The following is a 20939-nucleotide window of genomic DNA, read 5'->3' as shown; positions in this document are numbered from 1 at the left end:
TTGTCAGTGGCATACTGTTCTAAAAGAGATCTCATCTGCTTTTACTCCTGCAGGGCCCTTGCATTGGTAACCAGCAGAGTCTTGCCCACAGCAGGCTCTGGGATGCAGTGATTGGTTTCCTGCATGTCTTTGCGAATATGCAAATGAAACTTTCACAGGTATTATCTACCACTCGAGTACAGGTTTTTGCATCCTTAATATTGTTTGAGGAAATAAATTGCACAGAGGCTCTAAATATCCTAGATTTGCTACTGAATGGCCTACTTTGTCCAGGACCATCTATCTGCCATTTTAAATATGAAACTGAGAGGTCCAGAATTGAACTGCATGTCCTACATTTAAAAGAAAAGGATATTGAAAAATACAACAAAGAGTGATGAAAATTGTTCTATGGTAATTGGCTTTGACATCAATATAAATTAAGGTATGCAGCTTGATGAAGAGGAATATATTCCACTTGTTGGAATTATACTGAGCATTAAGTTGTTGGAGGTCAAACATTCCTGCAGCAATTACAGGAGAATCTTGTCTGTCCAACCATTTTCAGCAACTTATTAATGACTTTCTTTCCAACACAAAGAACATAGAGTTAAATAAAGGTATATTTGATGATGATTGCTCAGTGTTCATTTCCATAAACTGCTTTGAAAAGCAACTGGAATAATGGAAATCGAGGACATGCAGGCATGGGTTCCTAAGTGGCAAGAAAGAATTGTGCCATACAAACCACAGAAAACAGCCTCATCTTGTTCAGTATCAGAATCAGATTTATTATCACTAATTTACGTGATGTGAAATTCTGTTGTTCTGCAGCAGCAATACAGTTCAGAGACATAAAAAATAGTGTAACAAAAGGAGTAACAACCTAATGTTCATAGATTTATAGATCATTCAAAAATCTGATGTTAGAGGGGAAGAGTTTGTTTCTAGATCATTGATGTGGGTCATCAGGATTCTGATGGTGGTAGTAAGAATAAGGCATGTCCTTGATGGAGAGGGTCTTTAGTGACAGATGCAGCCTTCTTAGGGCACCATGACTGGACGATGTCCTTGTGATGGACGTTGGGTAAGCACTGCTCTATACTTTAAACCATATAGCTCTTTACATAGCTTGGCATTATATTTTGTTTGATATTTCTCCTGTGAAAGACCCTCAGGTGTATTGCTATAATAAATGTGCCATTACAGTATAAGTTTTTATAAATGCAGCTCCGCAAGTTGCACTAGTCCACAATCACTTCTGTAAAAATTCCAGACTCATTTCCTACCTCTTAAATGTACTGAATATGCATCTTTAGTAACTACAAACTAAACTCACAGGAGTAAAATGTCTTTTTTCTTTCCAGATCTGCTTGCTCAGATCCAAGATACTCCATTTTTCTCAGTTAAAATATCATCATCACCACACGATTTTAGTAACTTGCTTTGCAAAATTTTAAAAAACCCAATCATGCAAAGATATATCTAATAAATGGCAAATGCTCTAAATGAAGTCAGTTATTCTAACCATAATTCTATAAAGTATTTAGATATCCTAATTTCATAAATGCAAACAATGTAGAGGTGCAGTTGTTGAATGAAACACAATATAATTTGAGCTTAAACTTGTTTTTATTTTTGAAACATTTCAGAGGTATGTCACCAGTTCTTATTTGCACTTATCAAAATAGGTTTTTTTTAATTAACACAGGTTAAGAGATACATCAACTTCTGATCTCTGAACCCAAGTCAATAATAAAAATGAAGTCTGCATATCCAAAAAGATACTGACATTTGTTACTAACTTTTTACTCATCACTATCTTACTGTGGACCAGTGAACAGAAGAGCTTGGTTAGCAGTCTTTTTTGTAGTTTCAATCAGTTAAAACCAAAATATTCAAGCTCCAGGAAAGTAGACCATAACACCATAAGACATAGGAGCGGAATTTGGCTAGGTGTCTTACCTACCTTCAGACCTTTCCACTCCCAAGCTCCTTTTCCTAGTAACAGCAACTGCATGTCAGTCCCTCGTCAGTCTTGACTTCAGGCATACTGCTAGCATCTTCCAGAGTGAACAATGATGCAAATTACTTATTCAGTTCATCCACCATTTCCATGTCCACCATTACTACCTCTGCAGCATTATTTTCTGGTGGTCCGAAATCCACTCTCGCCTCTCTTTTACTCATTATCCTCTTTGATATTATTGGCCAGCTTACCTTCATATTTCATCTTCTTCCTTCATTATGGCTTTATTTGTTGATTTTTGAACGCTTCCCAATCCTTTAATTTCTCACCAATTTTTTTGCTCTATTATATGTCCTCTCTTTTGCTTTTATGTTGGCTTTGACTTGCCTTGCCAGCCACAGTTGTGTCATCCAGTCTTTAGAATACTACTTTTTTCTTTGGGATGTATCTATCCTGTGCCCTCCAAATTGCTCCCACAAATTCCAGCAGTTGTTGCTCTGCTGGTGTCCCCTTCCAATTAATTTTGGCCAGCTTCTCTCTCATACCTCTGTAAATCCCTAATTCATTATGCTTTAGCTTCTCCATCTCAAATTGCAGGGTGAATTCTATCATATTATGATCACTAACTCCTAAGGGTTCTCCTACCTTAAGTTCCCTAATCAAATCCAGTTCATTACACAACAGCCAATCTATAATAATAGCTAACCCCCCCCAGTGGGCTCATCCACAAACTGCTCTAGAAGTCCATTTTGTTGGCATTGTATAAATTTTCTCTTTTGGAATCCAAAATCAGCACTAACCTGATTTTCCTAATTTTCCTGCATATTTAAATTCCCATGACTATTATATCATTGCCCCTTTGACAAGTATTTTCAATCTCTCATTGTAATTTGTACCCCATATCCTGGCTGCTGTCTGGAGGCTAATGTATAATTTCAATCTGAGTCTTTTTACCCTTGAAATTCCAGAACTCTGCCCACAATGACTCTGCATCTTCTGATCCTATGTCACCTCTTTCTAAGGATTTGATTTCATCTTTTACCAATAGAGCCATGCCATCCCCCCCCCCCCCCATCCCCACCAACCTGCCTATCCTTTCAACACAATGTTTATTCTTGGTTGTTAAGCTCCTGACTATAACTTTCTTTCACAATGATAATGCCCACAGTGTCATACCTGTAAATCTCTAACTGTGCTACAAGATCATCTACCTTTTTCCATCTACTGCGGGCATTCAGGTGTAACATCTTCATCACCCTTTTCAAATTTGTCCCCCTGCTACACTGCAACTCATCCAATTGACTGCAATTTTGCCCTATCATCTACCTGTCCTTCCTGGCAGTCTCACTACACACTGTCTCTGCTTGTAAACTGACAGCTCTATTCACAGCCCTATCACTCCAGTTCCCACCCCCCTGCCAAAGTAGTTTAAACCCTCCCCAAAAGTTCTATCAAACCTGCCCACAAGGATATTGATCTCCCTCAGGTTCAGCTGTAACCTATCCATTTTGTATAAGTGATACTTTCCATGTAAGAGAGTTCAATGATCTAGAAATCTGAAACGCTGCCTCCTGCATCAGTTCTTCAGCCATGCATTCTTCTGCCAAATCATCCTATTCTTGCCCTCACTGGTGCACAGCACAGGCAGCAGTCCAGAGATTACTATCCTGGGGGTCCTGATTTTCAACTTTCTACCTAACTCCTGAACTTCTCTCTGCAGAACCTCCTCCCATTCTCTATCTATGTCATTAGTGCTAATATGAACCCAAGACTTCTGGCTGGTCCTCACCTCCTTTAGAGTGTTGCGGACCCAGTTGGAGATATCCCTGATGCTGACACTTAGGTGTCTCTTCCACATCCACAGAGTCTGCTTTCTGCTCCTCTGATTATGGAGTCGCCTGTCACTACTACTCTTCTCTCCCTTCCCTTCTGAGCCACAGCATCAGACCCAGTGCCAGCGACGTGGTCACTGTGGCTTCCCCTTGCTAGTACTCTAGAAACAGTTTATCATTTCTGATTGAAAAAGGCAGAGTGGTTGAGACTGGTAAGTCTGTCCTTTGGGGAAATGGGAATTTTAAGTCTTCCTCTCATCTCTTCTCTCCATTTAATCTTTGAAGCCCTTGGGTTGACAGAACCATGGACTTGAACAAAATTCAATTACTTAAGAATAGCAAATTAAGAGAAGCTTCCAGTTTAGCACTGAGATTAATTCCTACTTAAAATGGTAGTTTAAAAGGAGAAGTTTACACATCTATATATATTTTTTTTCCAAAATAGCAACTGTCAAGATTGGTTTGACTTCTCTTGCTGAAAATATTTACAATGACAGTTTTTAACATAATCTTCATCAAGGGCTTCAGTATTTGTATATGTTAAGTTACAATAATACTGAAATACTTTGATAGATTTTGGATCCCAAGCTATTCTTGAGATCCCTCACTTGGCCTCTATAAGTGACAATTCAAATTACTAAATATAACAAAATAGCTGAAGGCTTATATCTTTTCTATTATATAAAAATCAACTAACAGAAACTTCAAATGTATTCTTTTGTTTTCAGGATTCAAGTCAGATTGAGTTGCTCAAGGAGTTATTGGATTTGCAGAAAGATATGGTGGTGATGCTGTTGTCATTGTTGGAAGGTTAATATTTTTTACATGCTGAGAAGCTTTAGAAGATTAATCGGAATCTGGTCTAAAAATGGCAACATGTTTAGCTAATGATGTAAACATTTCCATCTATCAAAGTAAATTTTTTCAGACATTTTTATCAGATATTTATTTTTACCAGTAATAAAAGTTTTGTTCCATTAGTAAAGAACTGTTCTGCAAGATTTCAAATGCTACATCGGATTTAATGGTTAATAATATTGCTTTGATGGTTTATCCTGATTGCATCTTACTTCCTGCTCACTCACTTTAAGTGAGTGTCATCTTTGCTTTTGCAACATAAGCTGAGGCAAATTGTTTACTACTTTTTTGTCATTGTTTGAAGATAGATAAATGCATCTTTTGTTAAGTAAATCAGTTAGGAGAATTGGATTGTTTTTGTTGAAATAAGTTGCATCATTATTATGGAAATTATTTTATATCATTGCTTAGGAAATTGTATTTTTGAATACATTCTTTGTGTTTAATTAGAATTAATGTTCTCTTTTAATCTTAGGGAATGTCGTAAATGGAACTATAGGTAAACAAATGGTAGACACATTGGTTGAGTCTTCCAGCAATGTGGAGATGATACTCAAGTTCTTCGATATGTTTCTTAAATTAAAGGATATAACCACTTCTGATACCTTCAAAGATTTTGATCCAGATGGTAAAGGAATGATTTCAAAGAAAGAATTCCAAAAGGCTTTGGAAAGTCAGAAGAAGTATGCACAGTCAGAAATAGAATTCTTACTATCTTGTGTTGAAGCAGATGAAAATGATTTGTTTAATTATATGGAATTTATTGACCGCTTTCATGAACCAGCCAAGGATATCGGGTTTAATGTTGCTGTATTACTGACCAATCTATCGGAACACATGCCTAATGATATACGTCTGAAGACATTCTTGCTACCAGCACAAAGTGTCCTCACATACTTTGAGCCCTATTTAGGACGCATTGAAATCATGGGTGCAGCAAAACGCATAGAAAGAGTCTACTTTGAAATCAGCGAATCAAGTCGGACACAGTGGGAGAAACCTCAGGTCAAGGAATCCAAAAGGCAGTTCATCTTTGATGTTGTGAATGAAGGCGGAGAATCTGAAAAAATGGAACTCTTTGTGAATTTTTGTGAGGACACTATATTTGAAATGCAGTTAGCATCTGAAATCTCTGAGCCAGATGCAGCTGAAAGAGCTGATGATGATGAAGAAGAGCCTCTTCCAATTGAAGAGGAGGAGGAGGTGGCTCAGCCCTCAAATGCATTTGCGTCAGCTTGTCATGATTTCAAAGGTGCTCTCCAGAAGTTTTTTGGGATATTCACATTTAGAAATATCAGAAGGCAGTTTAAGAAAATTAAGAGGATGACAACCAAGGAGTTATTGATGGCATTTTTCTCCTTCTTCTGGATGTTGTTTATTGGCCTTGTTTTCTTTATCTTCAACATAGTACAAGGATCTTTCCAGATCGTGTGGAATGCCATGTTTGGGGGTGGACTAGTAGAAGGTGCTAAAAGCATCACGGTCACAGACCTTTTAGCTAGCATGCCGGATCCAACACAACTTGAAATTCATGGAGATGTGAGTGAGTCAGAAAGGGCAGAAACTCCAGAGACGGGAGTTGTTACAGAGCTTCAGACTAAAGCGCAAGATGAAAAAAGTGAAACTGAGATGATGCCTGATATATTTGGTATAAATGTGAAAAAAGTAGGCAAGGCAGGAGGTGACACACATGGAGGTCTTGGTGATGTCTCAGAAATTATGGGAACAGAAAGCCTCCCTAGTTTTGAAAAGGCAGTATCTCAAAAAAAGAAAGCAGAGGTTAGTTTTAAGCACATATTCTGTTTTTAAAAACATCACTTTAATGTTTTGATTTTCATGAAGCTCATGGTCTTTTTTTTAATTGTCCATTGAACCAAATCTCAAGATTGAACAGAAGAATAAAGCTGAGAGTAAAACTGAGTCTGAGAAGGCCGAGTAAGTATTTTTACCCACCATGTTGTTGAGAAGAATTTACATTAAAATTGTGAGTCAGAGCTCTGTAAATAATTTCTGTTTTCTGGCGTGTTGCTGCCTTGGTAGCATGGAGGATGGCGAGAAGAAGGACAAAGCCAAAGAAGAACAACTAGTTGAAAGTGAAGAAAAAGAACAGAAGATAAAGAAGAGGCGACGTGGGCAGGCTAAGAAAGAACCAGAGGCATTCTTGGCTAACTTCTGGGAGGGACTGGAAATTTACCAAACCAAGATTCTGGTAGGTGGCTTGGTTTCCAAGTTACATTTTGCATTTGGTGTTCAAATTATAAATTGCATTAAGTCTGTTTTGGGGTTCATTCTTAACCTCCTCTCTACTTCAGTTACAAAGCCATAATATGAAAGGATTGTTGGATGGTCTGATATTCCTCAAATTATTTTGGTATGTGTTGATTTGTTGTTGAATGTCTTGTAGGATGCAGAAGTCTGTAATATCATCGTAATGACCCAAACACCATTATTCCAATTACCTCTTCATCTCCCATCATAAACTTGACCTCGTTCCCAGTCTCTGCTATCTATATAGCAGGACTTGTAAAGTCCCATTGATCCATCAGACTGTGCTTTCTGTATTACATCCGTGTCCAGTTTCTTAATACCTTCAGTGGCAATTTGCTTATTCATGTAATTAAATTTCTTCATGATCTTACCTTTTTATACCCTCTCTTTTTGGAGTCCTACAACCTTTGGACATCCAGATCTTTGTTTAGCTCCAATGGTCTTTTATCCATTATACAGGGTATTTGTTCCACTGTCAGCAAGCTAATCCTTATCTCTTTGAGCTCTGCACTCTGAAATTCCCTTCCCCAACTGCTGTTTTTCATATTCTTTCTCCCTGGGGTACTCCCAACTAAGCATTTTCCTCACTCCTCAAAATATTTCCTCTTTTGTCTCAGAATGTGGAACATGGACCAAAAACTGCTGGAAAAAACTCAACATATCAGGCTGGATCTGTGGAGGGAGAAACACAATTAGTTTCTTGGTCTGTGATTTTTGTCAGAGTGGTGTCTCTGTGCAATAATATGCTACAACATGGAGTCACAGAGTCATAGAGCGATAGAGCATAGATGTAGGTTACTCACCCCAGCGAATCCATGCCAGTGATGGTGCCCACCCATTTCCCTTTGTTTGACCCAAATCTCTCTAAGCCCCTCCCCTCCAAGTACCTATCCAAGTGTTTCTTAAACAATACTGTTGTACTGTCACAAACACTTCTTCTGGCAATCTCTTCCATATATTCACCATCCTCTGTATGTAAAAGATGTCTCTCAGGTCCTTTTTATATCTGTCCTCTTTCACTCTAAATTTATGCCCCCAGCTTTGATCTCCCCTATCATGAGGGAAAGACTATTACCATCCACCTTAACTGTGCCTCTCATAATTTTAAACATTCCTCTAGGTCATCCTTCATTCCTACACTGGATTGACTTTCAGAAATGCATCACTTCACACTTGTCTATATTGAAATCTATTTGCCATTCTTTGATCCATCTTTTTAATCGAATGAGATCCCTCTGTAATCTACAATAACCCCACTCATTATCAACAATACCTCCTAATTTCATGTCATCCACAAACCTACAGATCAAACCTTGTGCATTCACATCCAGATTATTTACATACTGTATATGACAAATACAAGGATCCCAATGTCAACACCTGTGGCACTAGTTTCAGGCCTTCGTTCCAAGAAACAATCTTCAACCACCACCTTTTCTTCTTACCTCTGAACCAATTTTGAATCCACCTAACTAGATGTCCCTGGTTTCTGTGGAACATAGCCTTCCAGACCAGCTACCATGCAGGACCTTGTCAAAGGCCTTGCTAAAGTCCATATAGTCAACACCCACTGTCCTACTCTCATCTATCTTTCTTGGTCATCTCTTTTAAAAACTCTGAAAGGCTCAACAAGCATGACTTTCCACACATAAAGCTTTGCTGCCTCCTAATCAGACCATCTATCCAAGTTGTTGCTAGATCCTGTCCTTCAGAATTTCCTGCAGTAACTTCCTCACTAATGATGTCAGGCTGACTGGCCTATAGTTCCATGTTTGTCCTTGATATATTTCTTAAACAACAGAACACCATTACCACCTTCCAGTCTTTGGGAACCTCATCAGTAGGCTTAGTGATGAAACGCGTATCTCCACATGGGTCTCTGTAAATCCCTCTTTGACCTCCCATCAATTCCAAGGACACACACAGTCATGCTCTTGAGGTTTATTCACCTTTATGTGCTGTAAGGCTGCAAATAACTCCTCACTGATAATATGAATGCCCTTCATAATATATCTACTTCTTTCCAAATCTTTTGAACAACAATATGTATCCTCAGAAAGCACCAAGGAGATACATTCATTAAAGGTTCCATCCATCTCCTGTGCTCAAGACATGAGCGGTTCTGCTAATCTCCAAGGGGACCTATTCTCTCCATAGCCACCCTTTTGCTCTTAATATAGGTGTAGGACCTCTTGAGATTGTCTTTAACTTTATCTGCTAGATCCATCTCATACCATCTCTTTGCCCTCCTGATTTCCCTCTTAAGAGTACTTGTAATCTTTTTATAGACATCAGGAGGTTCACTTGGTCCAACCTTATAGAACATAGAACATAGAAATCTACAGCACATTACAGGCCCTTTGGCCCACAATATTATACTGACCATGTAACCTATTCTAGAAGCTGCCTAGGATTACCCTACTGCATAGCCCTCTATTTTTCTAAGCTCCATGTACCTATCTAAGAGTCTCTTAAAAGACACAATTGTATCCGCTTCCACCACTGTCGCCGGCAGTGCATTCCACACACCCACTACTCTTTGGTGAAAAACTTACCTCTAACATCCTTCTGGACCTACTTTCAAGCACTTTAAAACTATGCCCCCTTGTGTTAGTTATTTCAACCCGGGAGAAAGCCTCTGGCTATCCACATGATCAATGCCTCTCATCATTTTATACACTTATAAACCCATCATCTTATAAACCCAATATATGCTTCACAAACAAAAGAAAATCTGCAGATGCTGGAAATCAAAGTAATACACACAAAATGCTGAAGGAACTCAGCAGGCCAGGCAGCATCTATGGAAAACAGTACTGTCAATGTTTCAGGGCAAGATGCTTCATCAGAACTGCAGTCTCGGGCCAAAACATTGACTGTTTACTCTTTTCCATAAATGCCGCCTGGCCTGCTGAGTTCCTCCAGCATTTTGCGTGTACTGCAATATATGATTCCTCCTTTTACTTGACCAGAGCCTCAATATCTCTCATCAGTCTGTGTTCCTTAAAGTTGCCAGTTTTATCGTTCACCCTAACAGGATCATGCTGCTCCTGTAAACTTGCTATCACACTCTTAAAAGCCTCCTGCTTACCATTCATTCCTTTCCCTTCAAAGAGGTTCACTTTCTAATTGCCCCAAATTAGCCCTGGTCCACTTTAGGATGCCATCCTCTGGAACTGTCCCATCCTTTCCATCACTATCTTAAAACTAATGGAATTATGATCATGAGAGCCCAGGTGTTTCAAAACTTCCAGTTCAGTTATTCTCCCAAACAACAGGAATTCTGCAGATGCTGGAAATTCAAGCAACACACATCAAAGTTGCTGGTGAACGCAGCAGGCCAAGCAGCATCTGTAGGAAGAGGTGCAGTCGACGTTTCAGGCCGAGACCCTTCGTCTAGTCCTGACGAAGGGTCTCGGCCTGAAACGTCGACTGCACCTCTTCCTACAGATGCTGCTTGGCCTGCTGCATTCACCAGCAACTTTGATGTGTGTTGCCGTTATTCTCCCTGCTCTGTTCCCTAGGTGACGGCCCAAGCAGGACCCTTTATATATTGACTCAGCAAACTTTCCTGGATGTATTTCTCAAATTCCACTTCATCCAGGCCCTTAACAGTCTGGGTGACCCAGTCAGTACTGGGGAAATTAAAATCTCTCGCAAAACCAATTCTATTATTTTTACAACTATGAGCAATTTCTCTGCTATTAGGGGATCTATAATACAGTCACACTAGAGTGTCCCTCTGCTTTTTTGTTTCTAAGTTCTACCCATATCACCTCATGGACGATCCCCCAAGAATGTCACCTCTGGGTACTACTGTTATGTCCTCCCTATTCAAAAAGGCAACTGCTACTCCTCATTCATCCGTACCTCCATCACATCTGCAACATCGGTATCCTGGGATATTGAGCTGCCAGTCCTGCCCTTCTCTCAACTAAATTTTTGCATAGCACAGCTGAGACACAGTATTCCAAATGCTTAATTGTTGAAGAATACACATGATGTTTAAAAGTACTTCCCTTCCAACATTCCATCTTTGAGTTAAAGTACAAAATTAGGTCAAGCTTGACCAGGCTGGAAAATCTCAGTCTCTTACTCAACAGAGATTGCTCAGTTACTGTAATGTGAATTGAAGTGAAAGAGTAACACGATGTCACTCCAGATCTCAAACAAAGGCAGGGGTTTCTAAAACCTGTGAAGATCATGCAGGTAAGGTGGTATCAGAAGCCAACAATCACATCTTCTCATCTTGGCTTGGTCAAGGAATGATAACTGAACACTGGTGAAAATGCTATAGCTTATTTCAGTAGTTGTTGAAGTTCTGTGCCTTGTGCAGGAGAGAGGGCATATAGACCACGCTATTAAGTTACACAAGACTTTCCTTTCATGAGGTGAAAGATTGATTGAATCAATACATTTCTGCATGAGCAATTCTCTTGCTTGCCACCAAATAGACTGTTTAAAAACTACTGAAGTGACCTCATCATGGAACATTATGTAATGCAGTAGATAAGGCAACCAAAACTTGCTGGTATATTCATTCTTCATGCTCTGCTGATTACAATATATCCTGGTTCTGTGAATGTTGAATATTCAACAGATCACCAGATGGCTTTGATGTCTTCAAAGCCAACATTACTCATGCTATGAAAGATGGAAGATGGGCTTGTGTAAATTTGCATATTGTTCTTCATCCATTGATTAATAAATTGAAAAATTTGTATTAAAATAACCTTGTCCTGTTTGACTTGTGGAAAAATTGTGAAGTGAGCAAAAAGATGCTGATATGTTAACTTCACAAATTATTACATATACGTAAATGCAAAACTACCATTATTTTAACTCCCACTACCTAAAACCCCACAATGTCTGTACATCTGCTTGATGCATTCACTGAAATATTCATTCTTCCCAATATCTGCAGGGCACATACAATTATAACTACATATCAGGATACTGGACAGAATTTTGAACTTATTGACAGAAATAAAAATACACATTTAAGTGTGCAAAGTTGACACCATTTGTGCGCTCTACATTGCACAACATCAGAACAATCAAAGGTGTAAAATCCTCCAGCAATCATAATTTGTCATTTTCTAATGCCTTATTTGTCGACATGAGTGATCATTTAATCAGATCCAAGTGATGAGAAGAAATACAATGAACATCAAGCAAAGCCCAAGGTTACTCGACCACCCTTTTAACGTGAATATTTATAACGGATTGTTGCCTCAATGAATATGAACCAACCAAGGGTTGAAATTAAACTTTGATGTTATTGCTACACAACTATCTTGCTAGGTGATTAATAGGCTTGGACGCGCTTGCAATTCTTTTGTCACTTGCCAGCCTGTCCATGTGTGGTTAAGTGGAAGGATATTAAAATAGTGGCATTTATTTGAAAGTTATTTTGTATAAGTATTACATAGGTTCACTATTAGCTGTCACATTTCAATTTAATGTAATTCAACAATTCTTAACTTATTTCCTGAGTCAATGGAAGATGAACCAAGTTCCAACTTTAGCTGAAATTTCCACTGAGCCCATCTGTTTAAAGCCATATCGATTAAAGCTGTATTTCCCTTAGCTAAAAGAAAATCAAATTGTCTGTTCTTTTTCCATCAGTTATTTTATATTTTCACAGCAATAGGCATTTTGGATGTGAGTTTATCCACTTTTAACTGCTCTTCATTCTGCAAATGTGAATTCAGAGGCAGTATGTGTCATGATTTTAAATGAGAATAGTTGCTATAGTAGCTCTCTTCAATAGAAATGTCTCTGTGGTAGTGGGGAGAAATTATTCAATGTAAACATTTCAGATGTGGCAAGACAAAAATTGTCTGTAAGTGATCAAATTAAAAGTTACCTGTGGCTCTGATTAACTGTTATTATATCACAAAATCATTACTTTTTGTTTCAGAATTATCTAGCCAGGAATTTCTACAATCTGAGGCTACTTGCTCTATTTGTGGCATTTGCGATCAATTTCATTCTGCTTTTCTACAAGGTATTGAAAATAGTGTTAGCTCTTGTTATAATGTTACTGCTGCTTTGCATTATATTTCTCGAGCAACATTGCAAAAATAAGACAAAGTCTATTTCACTAGAACAGCAAGGTTGCGCTATTAATATGTTCCTAACCATCAAACACCAGTGAAGATTAAATGAATCAGATCATACAGAGTAATCTAAATGGTAATTTTGCTGTGAGTATCCAATGAAAATTAAAGCAGAGGGTGCCATTTGGGCCTCAGTGATACCAAGATGATTGGGACAAGTCTAGAGAGAGTTCATTCATGCTGGGAAAGATTTTTATGTCATAAGCTTTATGCTTGCAAAAAATCAGCTAAAAAAAACAGGAGATCAGTATTTGGAATTCCCACAGAATTAGGCAGCTATCATGCTGGATGGAGAGCAAGGTGTCTCCCAGTGGAGGGTGGTGGTAGGGGATTCATAGCCTGATCTTTAGTTAGAGCCTTCAGCATTTTGGGCATCAAGGGAGAGAGGAAGAGGAGAGCCATCCGCAGTACCACCGATGCGGCAGAGAGGGCCTCCAGTTGGCTGTGGCTCAAAAGAGGGGAGCCATGGAGTCATAAGTAGCCAGCCATCTGGACACAAGCTGGGGTCTGATCAGCCCCGGCTGGGTCACCTGGAGGAGATTGTATGATGTTGAAAGACCCAAAATACCCGATGATTCCAGGAACATCACTGAAGATGTGTCCAGAAGCATCAATAGATGTATGTACACAGGACTAAAAGGGAATGGACCTTATTGTGATATTAGAGGTAAAGCTACAGCTGAACTCCAAATAATAACTGCATTCAATGACTGTCAATGCTTTAAACAAAGATGGCATTAGTGTATGCCTTGTATTTCCAGACATTTGAAGAGAATACAAATTATTCTTAAATATCACCAGTGTCACTTTATATTTTATACATACTCAAATATCTTACTGCATAAATTACTTATTAGTAGTTTTAGTTTGTCAAAGCAATATATTCTCTGACATAGAAGAAAGAATTTTTAAAAGAGCATGTTGTAATTAATTACAAATTGTTATGCATCTGAATAATCTGAGAACTGGCATGTTAAGCCTTGCCATATTGGAAACAACAGGTGGTTTTGGACCCAGGTTTCACATCACATCCAGATTTGTTGACAGATCAATTGAGATTGATTGCTTTAATTAGTGATTACCACCATTATTATATTTTGAGATCGGAAGAGGCTTGCTAGGAAAACCTTTTTTTTTTTACAAATAGCATTTCTTTTCCTTATGGATCAAGTAGGGGGTAGATCTTACATTCGGCATCTCTGCTGTTCATGACTTTTATTAATGATTTTAAAATTCAATCTAATGGGGAAAAAAATCCAAGTTGCCTAATGATATTGTTGGCAGTGTAGGTTCAAGACAGAGTAGCTTCAGGAGAAAATGGACAGCCTATGTGACGGTAAGTATATGGCAAGTAAAATATGGTGTAGAAAAACGCAGGGGTGTCCAGTTTTAACCAGCTGGACTGAGGTACTTTGGTTTCTATCTCTCACGTTGTTATGCTGCTCATCTGGATGGTAGTCAGTAGAAACATTAGTAAGTTATATTCCATAATTGGACTTCAAATTGATCTTAATCAATATGCAGAATCTTTGATTCCATCTCTGCAACAATGGTATAATATTTTATCCTGAAAATCGTAGTTCTAAATCCATGTTCGATATTAAAATCAGAAGGTAGTAAATATGAAAAGTTATACTAAATATATTTATGTACATGGAAATGAATTTCAGTAGTAGTGAAAAAAGCTTTATATTTTAAATTTAAAACATTTCAGTTCATAGAAAATCTGCTTTTTTATTATTTTCAGAATACAGACAAAACTTCTGTTCATTTATTATATTCTGAGCCAGGCACTATCTGGAATAACTTATTTTGATTAGAAACAGAAATTTTGCTTAGGTTTCATACAATAAGTGTTTGGCCATGAAATCTTTACATTTCAAATCATTTGCCTATTTCAAGGTGACTGAGCCTCCAGATGATGAAGATGTAGAGGATTTCAGTTTCTGGAATGACGATAATGTGGATTACTACGTGTTACAGGAGACTACAGGATACATGGCCCCAATGCTGACATTTCTTGCAATTATTCACACTATCATCTCAATGCTTTGTATCATTGGCTACTACATATTGAAGGTATAGTGCAACAATTTCAAGCTCTCCCACTTTCAAAAACATTGTACAGAAATTTATCTCTATTAGACTATTTCAGAAAGAAGTTCCAGAAGCCAAACTTTAATAACCTTTTTTGTCACAAACTGATTCTCAAGATTTGAAAAGCCTAATGGATGCTGGAAAATAGTATCTGCATGATTCATAATAAAAAAAATCCTGACAAACATAAACACAACAAGAACAAAGAGTTTAATCATATGCAACAAATAAATTGGTAGAGTCCCAACTCCATAGCTTCTAACCTGACGGTGCCTCAATTCTTCTTTTATTTTGTCTTGGTGGGCCCATTGTTTCTGCCTTTGCTTCCATAACATCAACTGCCTTGATTTCTTTACTCCCCCAGTCAGCCCCAATGTCATCTCCCCCAGTTATTCACTTCACACTAATCGCAACGTAGTCATCAATCCCACAAACAAGGGCAGTGCCATTTTAGTCTGGCAGATAGACCTCTATCTTGCAGGTACCGGACAGCAGCTCTCAATACTTCCTCATGCCAATCCCTGGACCATGGCACCACCAATGAACTCATCAAATCACTAGAGTTCCCCTCCATTAGGTCAGCCTCTAACCTGATAAGTGTTTCAACCACGTACTGCCCGTTGCCCAAAATCCACAGATGGGACTGTCCTAGCTCCCCCACTGTTTGTGACACTCTGGCCTCATCTATCCTATTTCTTTAATATGCTGCAATGCGCAAGTTACAACTTTCAGAATATTAGCACCACCAGTTCCTGCATTTTTGTGGTTCACTGGTTTTGTATATTATTATTCTCATCACTTTGTATATATCCTTTAAGGTTGTCAGAGAAATTTTTGGTTGTAAACCATAATTTCAACTGCATGTTACAGAGGTTATCTAATAAAAATACACTTTAGGCAGAGTGTTGTATTAAATTCCTAGTCATAGCCAAAAATTGATGGCTTCTCCTTTCAATTGTCCATTGTTATCTCTGGACCCCCCCCACCCCAAAATTCTATCCTTGACCCCCCCAATCTGCTTCTTTTGACATCCTATCACATGGCAATATAATCTTAAAACCACAGTGTCAGGATTACCTGAAAGCTAACTACACAGCATTCTTCTACCTGTAACCAGTTCATTGTCTTTCATCTAATTCCACATTTGACCGAGATGGGAGAATATTTCCTCCAGTTAAAAATTGGGTAGACTGAAGCTTCTGCCTTTCATCGCTGTCATAACACGCCAGTCCCTAACCATCAGTTCAATAACCGTCACTTGCTATTTTTTCAGTCAGTTTGCAACCATGGCAACCCACTTGAATTGAGCTTCTGACCCTTTATTCTCTTCAGTAAAACGATAGCAATTTCAGCCTAAGTAATATTACTTGTCTCCATACCTGCCTCATTCCTCCTGCTCCTGAAACCCTCACTTGCATTTTGTTACCACATGCTTTCTTGGTTCTGTTTTCATTTCTCAATTCGCGAAAACTTGATGTGATGCAAAACATGCACTATTGTGCACCATTGCTTCACATCTCAGTCTTGCTTGAGGTTGGTTACATCTGTTTCCAGTAGAGAAATACATCTCAATTTTAATACTCCTTTCATCATGTTCAAATCTCTCAATGGCTTTCGGATGTGTCAGGGGTGCCAATCAAACCTGTGTACTACTTGTATAGTGAATGGTCGGTTCCTGGGGAGGGTTGTGGGGCAGAGGATCTCAGAGTACAAGTACATAGTTTGCTGAAAGTGGCATCACAGGTAGAGTGGTGGCCTTGCTGGATCCTCATCAGTCAGGGCACTGACTACAGATGTTGTGACGTTATGTTGCAGCTGTACATGCCATAATTGAGATTGTGTTTTGCTTTGTGTAGATAAATACATAGATAGGAGGGGTTTAGAGGGACATTGGCCAAAAGCGAGCAGCTGGGACTACCTTGGTGGGCACCATGGACAAGCTGGGCCCCTTTCCATGCAATAATACTCTATGACTCTTATTGCTATAATCCTCATCAATTCTCTGAGTTCCCCCAGTTTGGCTGGTTTATGCATCTTTTTTCACTGTCACAATACTGTCTGGCCCATGTCTCACACTTCTGGACCTTACATTCAAAAACAAATTTGCCTTTCCACCACTCTGCTGACCTTCAGGCTGCACCATAAAATTTACTTTCCTTTATGTTCTTTATTTTGTCTGGACCAATTCTGTTTTTAGTTTACAGTAGTATGGTTACAAAGAGGGCATTTTTAAATGGAAGTTGTTATTGAAATAACATCAATTCTAAATGATAGCTAATAATGCCTTCCACTATCTCAAGGGTTGAAAGCAAAGGTTATTTGGTGAGTAAGTAATACCTGAAGCATACACTGAAACATTCATTTTTCTTGATGACAATAATCTTTGTGCAACTGAATATGGAAACCGGTTTTATTAGTTTAACACACACAAAATGCAGGAAGAACTCAGCAAGTCAAGCAGCATCCATGGAAATGAACAAGCAGTTGACATTTCAGGCTGAGACTCTTCTTCGGTTCTGTCCTAAAGAAAAGTCTCAGCCTGAAACATGGACTGTTTATTTGTTTCCATAGATGCTGCCTGACTTGCTGAGTTCTTCCAACATGTGTATGTTGCTTTGGATTTCCAGAATCTGCAGAATTTCTCATTTTTATTAATTTAATATCTTCAAAGGTCCCTCTTGTAGTTTTCAAGCGTGAAAAGGAGATTGCCAGAAAGCTGGAGTTTGATGGGCTGTACATAACAGAGCAACCATCTGATGATGATATTAAAGGACAGTGGGATCGCCTTGTCATCAACACACCGTACGTAAAGAGCTCCATTCAAGTTATGCAGTTTGCAGGTCCACACGAAACCAGGAGCCATGTCCATTTTGATTAATCGGTATTATGGAAAAACAAGCTGTGCTTCTTAAGAGCTTGTTTTGTTGTCAAATGCTGCCTTACTTTGGATTCCTTAGTTTGTACAATGATTTGTGGATTGGTAGCTCACTGTTGTCCATTAAGACCACAATGAACAGATGTAAAAGAGCAGAGACTGATGTTCTTTTTCCTTTTTGTCATCTCCCCACAGCAGTACAGATCAGAAAGAACCATTCACATCCCATAACTTAATTTCTGGTTGAAAATGCTTGTGCATTCAATTAAAATGAACTTGCCTTCCCTGTGCAATGCCAATTACACTCAGCCCTTATTATTCACTCACTTACTATTCTCATGTCTACATACTAGTGAGACCCTATCACAATTTTTCAAATAACAACATCTATGTACATATTGAGGAAATGATTATTTTCTGTATTAATTCAGTGCTGAGGTTCTAGACTATTTGTGTCAATTGGTTCCCCACTATGCTCTACTATAATATAGCATAGTCTTTGTTTAGCACAGCTGCTTCTTGTGATTTCAAAACCCATCACTGCTTGTAAGTTTTAATGAAAGTTGTTTGTTATTTAATATCAATTTACACTTAAGTATTTAAATGTTTGAATGTGTTTATTGATCTAATTCTGACAAACTTCATGCACATTACTATTGACTTCAGTGGGTATAAAAGAGATCAATCTGAAGTCACTTCTTTTTTTGCCGTCACCTAAAGAGAAAATTACTTTTGATGGATAGAAAAGGGTGTGCATTGAACTTAAATAGCCAAGAGGAACTAGCCTTCAATTGAATTACACACCCCACAATTTCTTAAACATTTCTTATACTGTTGCAGATCCTTCCCCAACAATTATTGGGACAAGTTCGTCAAAAGAAAGGTAAGCAACATTGACTAGGGTCACTAATAATAGCAAACTATTGGTGTAGTATTAATCATAGCTTCAAATATGCTAAAGTACTTAGAGTGAGTTAGGTTGTACTATCATCCTTATTATCAGAAAAAATATTTGCAACTCATTTTGCATGCTATTTCATAAGCAGCAAGAACAGAAACTGAAGTTACTCTACTTTTGATGGCGTTTGTTGAGGGAGCATTGATGGTCAGGATACTGCAAAAACATCTTGCACCTCCAGTTTCAAAATACCCTGATGTGTCCGAGAAAAATGTCTCAATTTCACACCTCATACTGAAGCAGCATTCACTTTGTATCACAGTAAAATGTAAATTAAGAACATAACAACCAATTTCTCTGACCCTCCACTCCCTCTGTACCACCACCTTCTTGTATCTGAGCAGTGAATGGACACTAAGTTTAAAGTTTAGTTTCAAAGGAATGTTCATTTTCCTTAGCATAAGTGCTCCCACCCACCCTCCAGCAGAGAGAAACGTGATAATGACCAGGAGACAAGTCTATAAAAACTGGCCAAAGATCTCTCATCAGTCGGTATTGCAACATGCCTAAAAGCAGAAATGAGGCTTAGCTCTAAATGAGTGCATCTCAGTCAAAGAAAAACAAAATGAGAAATGCAGGACTGATGCCATGCTATAAATGACTAAACACACCATTTTGCTCCTACGGCAGGCAGAAATATGAACTTTGTTTAAATGCCTGGAAATCTCAAGACATCGTGAAGTTGTTGGGAACCCATTCTTATAGTGCCTTAAGCTATTCTTCTGGTTAATATGCTTTCATACGTTGACCAACTCCATCTCTGTTATCCCATGGCTGTACATGCTATTCAGTAACATTATGCATCTCCTGTTTTGCATTGTAGTCAAAAATAACTGCTCTTTCCCCATTATGAAGTCTCATGGGCCATTTTGGCATCATATTAATTCATTTGTGTTTGTTGAAATTACCTATGTTTGTTTACATACAATTCTGTGACCATGGATGTCTCTCAGGTTATTAATAAGTATGGGGACCTTTATGGAGTTGAACGAATTGCAGAGCTCCTGGGTGTGGACAGAAGTTCTTTAGATTTTAGTCCCATTGAAAAAGCCCCAGATCAAGAAGCAACACTGTTATCCTGGTGAGTGAACTTTGAATCCATATTCTTTAACATCTTATAGAGAAGGAATCAAAATATAGCTTTAAAATATTTTGATCAAGCTTACAAATTTATGCTGAATTTGATTAGAGCAACATAACTGACTTTCAGCTGAGCATATTAGTTTCTCATGTGTTCAAACATATTTGTGCAAAGGGGAACTTTGTCTAGAACTATTCAATAATTCGATTTTAAATTAATGTTGGCACTGCCTACCCTCTGTTAGTATTTGCTGAAGACTTTAAATTGATCTTCTATATAGCCTTTGAAAAATGAATTTTATAAGCAGGACATCTGATCAGGTCAAACCATTGTGTGTCTGACTAACTGTAAGAATGAAGGAAGAACTGTTTATGGACTCTTATTTTGAGGCACTGACACCCTGTTCTAGACAACCCAGCAGGGTAAACATCAGTTCATATCCACCCTTCTGGGGAATTTTAACTCATGAACCTTTTTTTGTGCTCCCTTTATTGAAGTTACATCCTCCCCTCATTAGGGAGGCATGACCTGTACATAATATTTCCAGATCCAGTTTCACTAGAGTCTGATATAACTAATGTCTTCTTTTAGACTCAAACTGTTAGTAATTAATGCCTTCCTAGTTGTTTGTTGAATTTATATAACTTTCAATGTTTCAGGTTCTTCTGAACATCAAAACCTTTTAATCAATGATTTAAACAGTTTTCCACCTTATTTTTCTTTTCCACTCAAAGAGGTTGACTTCATATTTTTCCATATACATTCCACCATCTACATCTTTGCCATTCACTCAGACAGTTCATTTACCAAAAACCACTATATCCCCCTAACAGCCCATGTGGCCTCTTTAGTATCAACAGCAAAGTTGGATATGCTTCAATTAATCTTATCACTCAACTC

The 20939-nt window shown here is 38.2% G+C and overlaps 1 protein-coding gene across 7 annotated transcripts in view; it reads left to right on the top strand.

Annotated features, from left to right (window-relative positions):
• Positions 1-20939, top strand: part of ryr3 (ryanodine receptor 3) — a 380802-nt gene that overhangs the window by 336642 nt on the left and 23221 nt on the right. For all 7 annotated transcript variants that reach the window (XM_072266800.1, XM_072266764.1, XM_072266754.1 and 4 more), the window contains 10 exons: positions 54-158; positions 4509-4590; positions 5114-6417; positions 6524-6573; positions 6679-6847; positions 12830-12916; positions 14931-15107; positions 17797-17927; positions 18841-18883; positions 19912-20039. In XM_072266800.1, the coding sequence (XP_072122901.1) occupies positions 54-158; positions 4509-4590; positions 5114-6417; positions 6524-6573; positions 6679-6847; positions 12830-12916; positions 14931-15107; positions 17797-17927; positions 18841-18883; positions 19912-20039 (2276 nt within the window). The remainder of the gene's footprint in view (positions 1-53; positions 159-4508; positions 4591-5113; positions 6418-6523; positions 6574-6678; positions 6848-12829; positions 12917-14930; positions 15108-17796; positions 17928-18840; positions 18884-19911; positions 20040-20939) is intronic.

The sequence above is a fragment of the Mobula birostris genome, chromosome 1, assembly GCF_030028105.1.
Source record: "Mobula birostris isolate sMobBir1 chromosome 1, sMobBir1.hap1, whole genome shotgun sequence".
NCBI lineage: Eukaryota > Metazoa > Chordata > Chondrichthyes > Myliobatiformes > Myliobatidae > Mobula > Mobula birostris.
The sequence above is the reverse complement of the archived record's forward strand: the minus strand, read 5'-3'. Positions and strand labels throughout refer to the sequence as shown.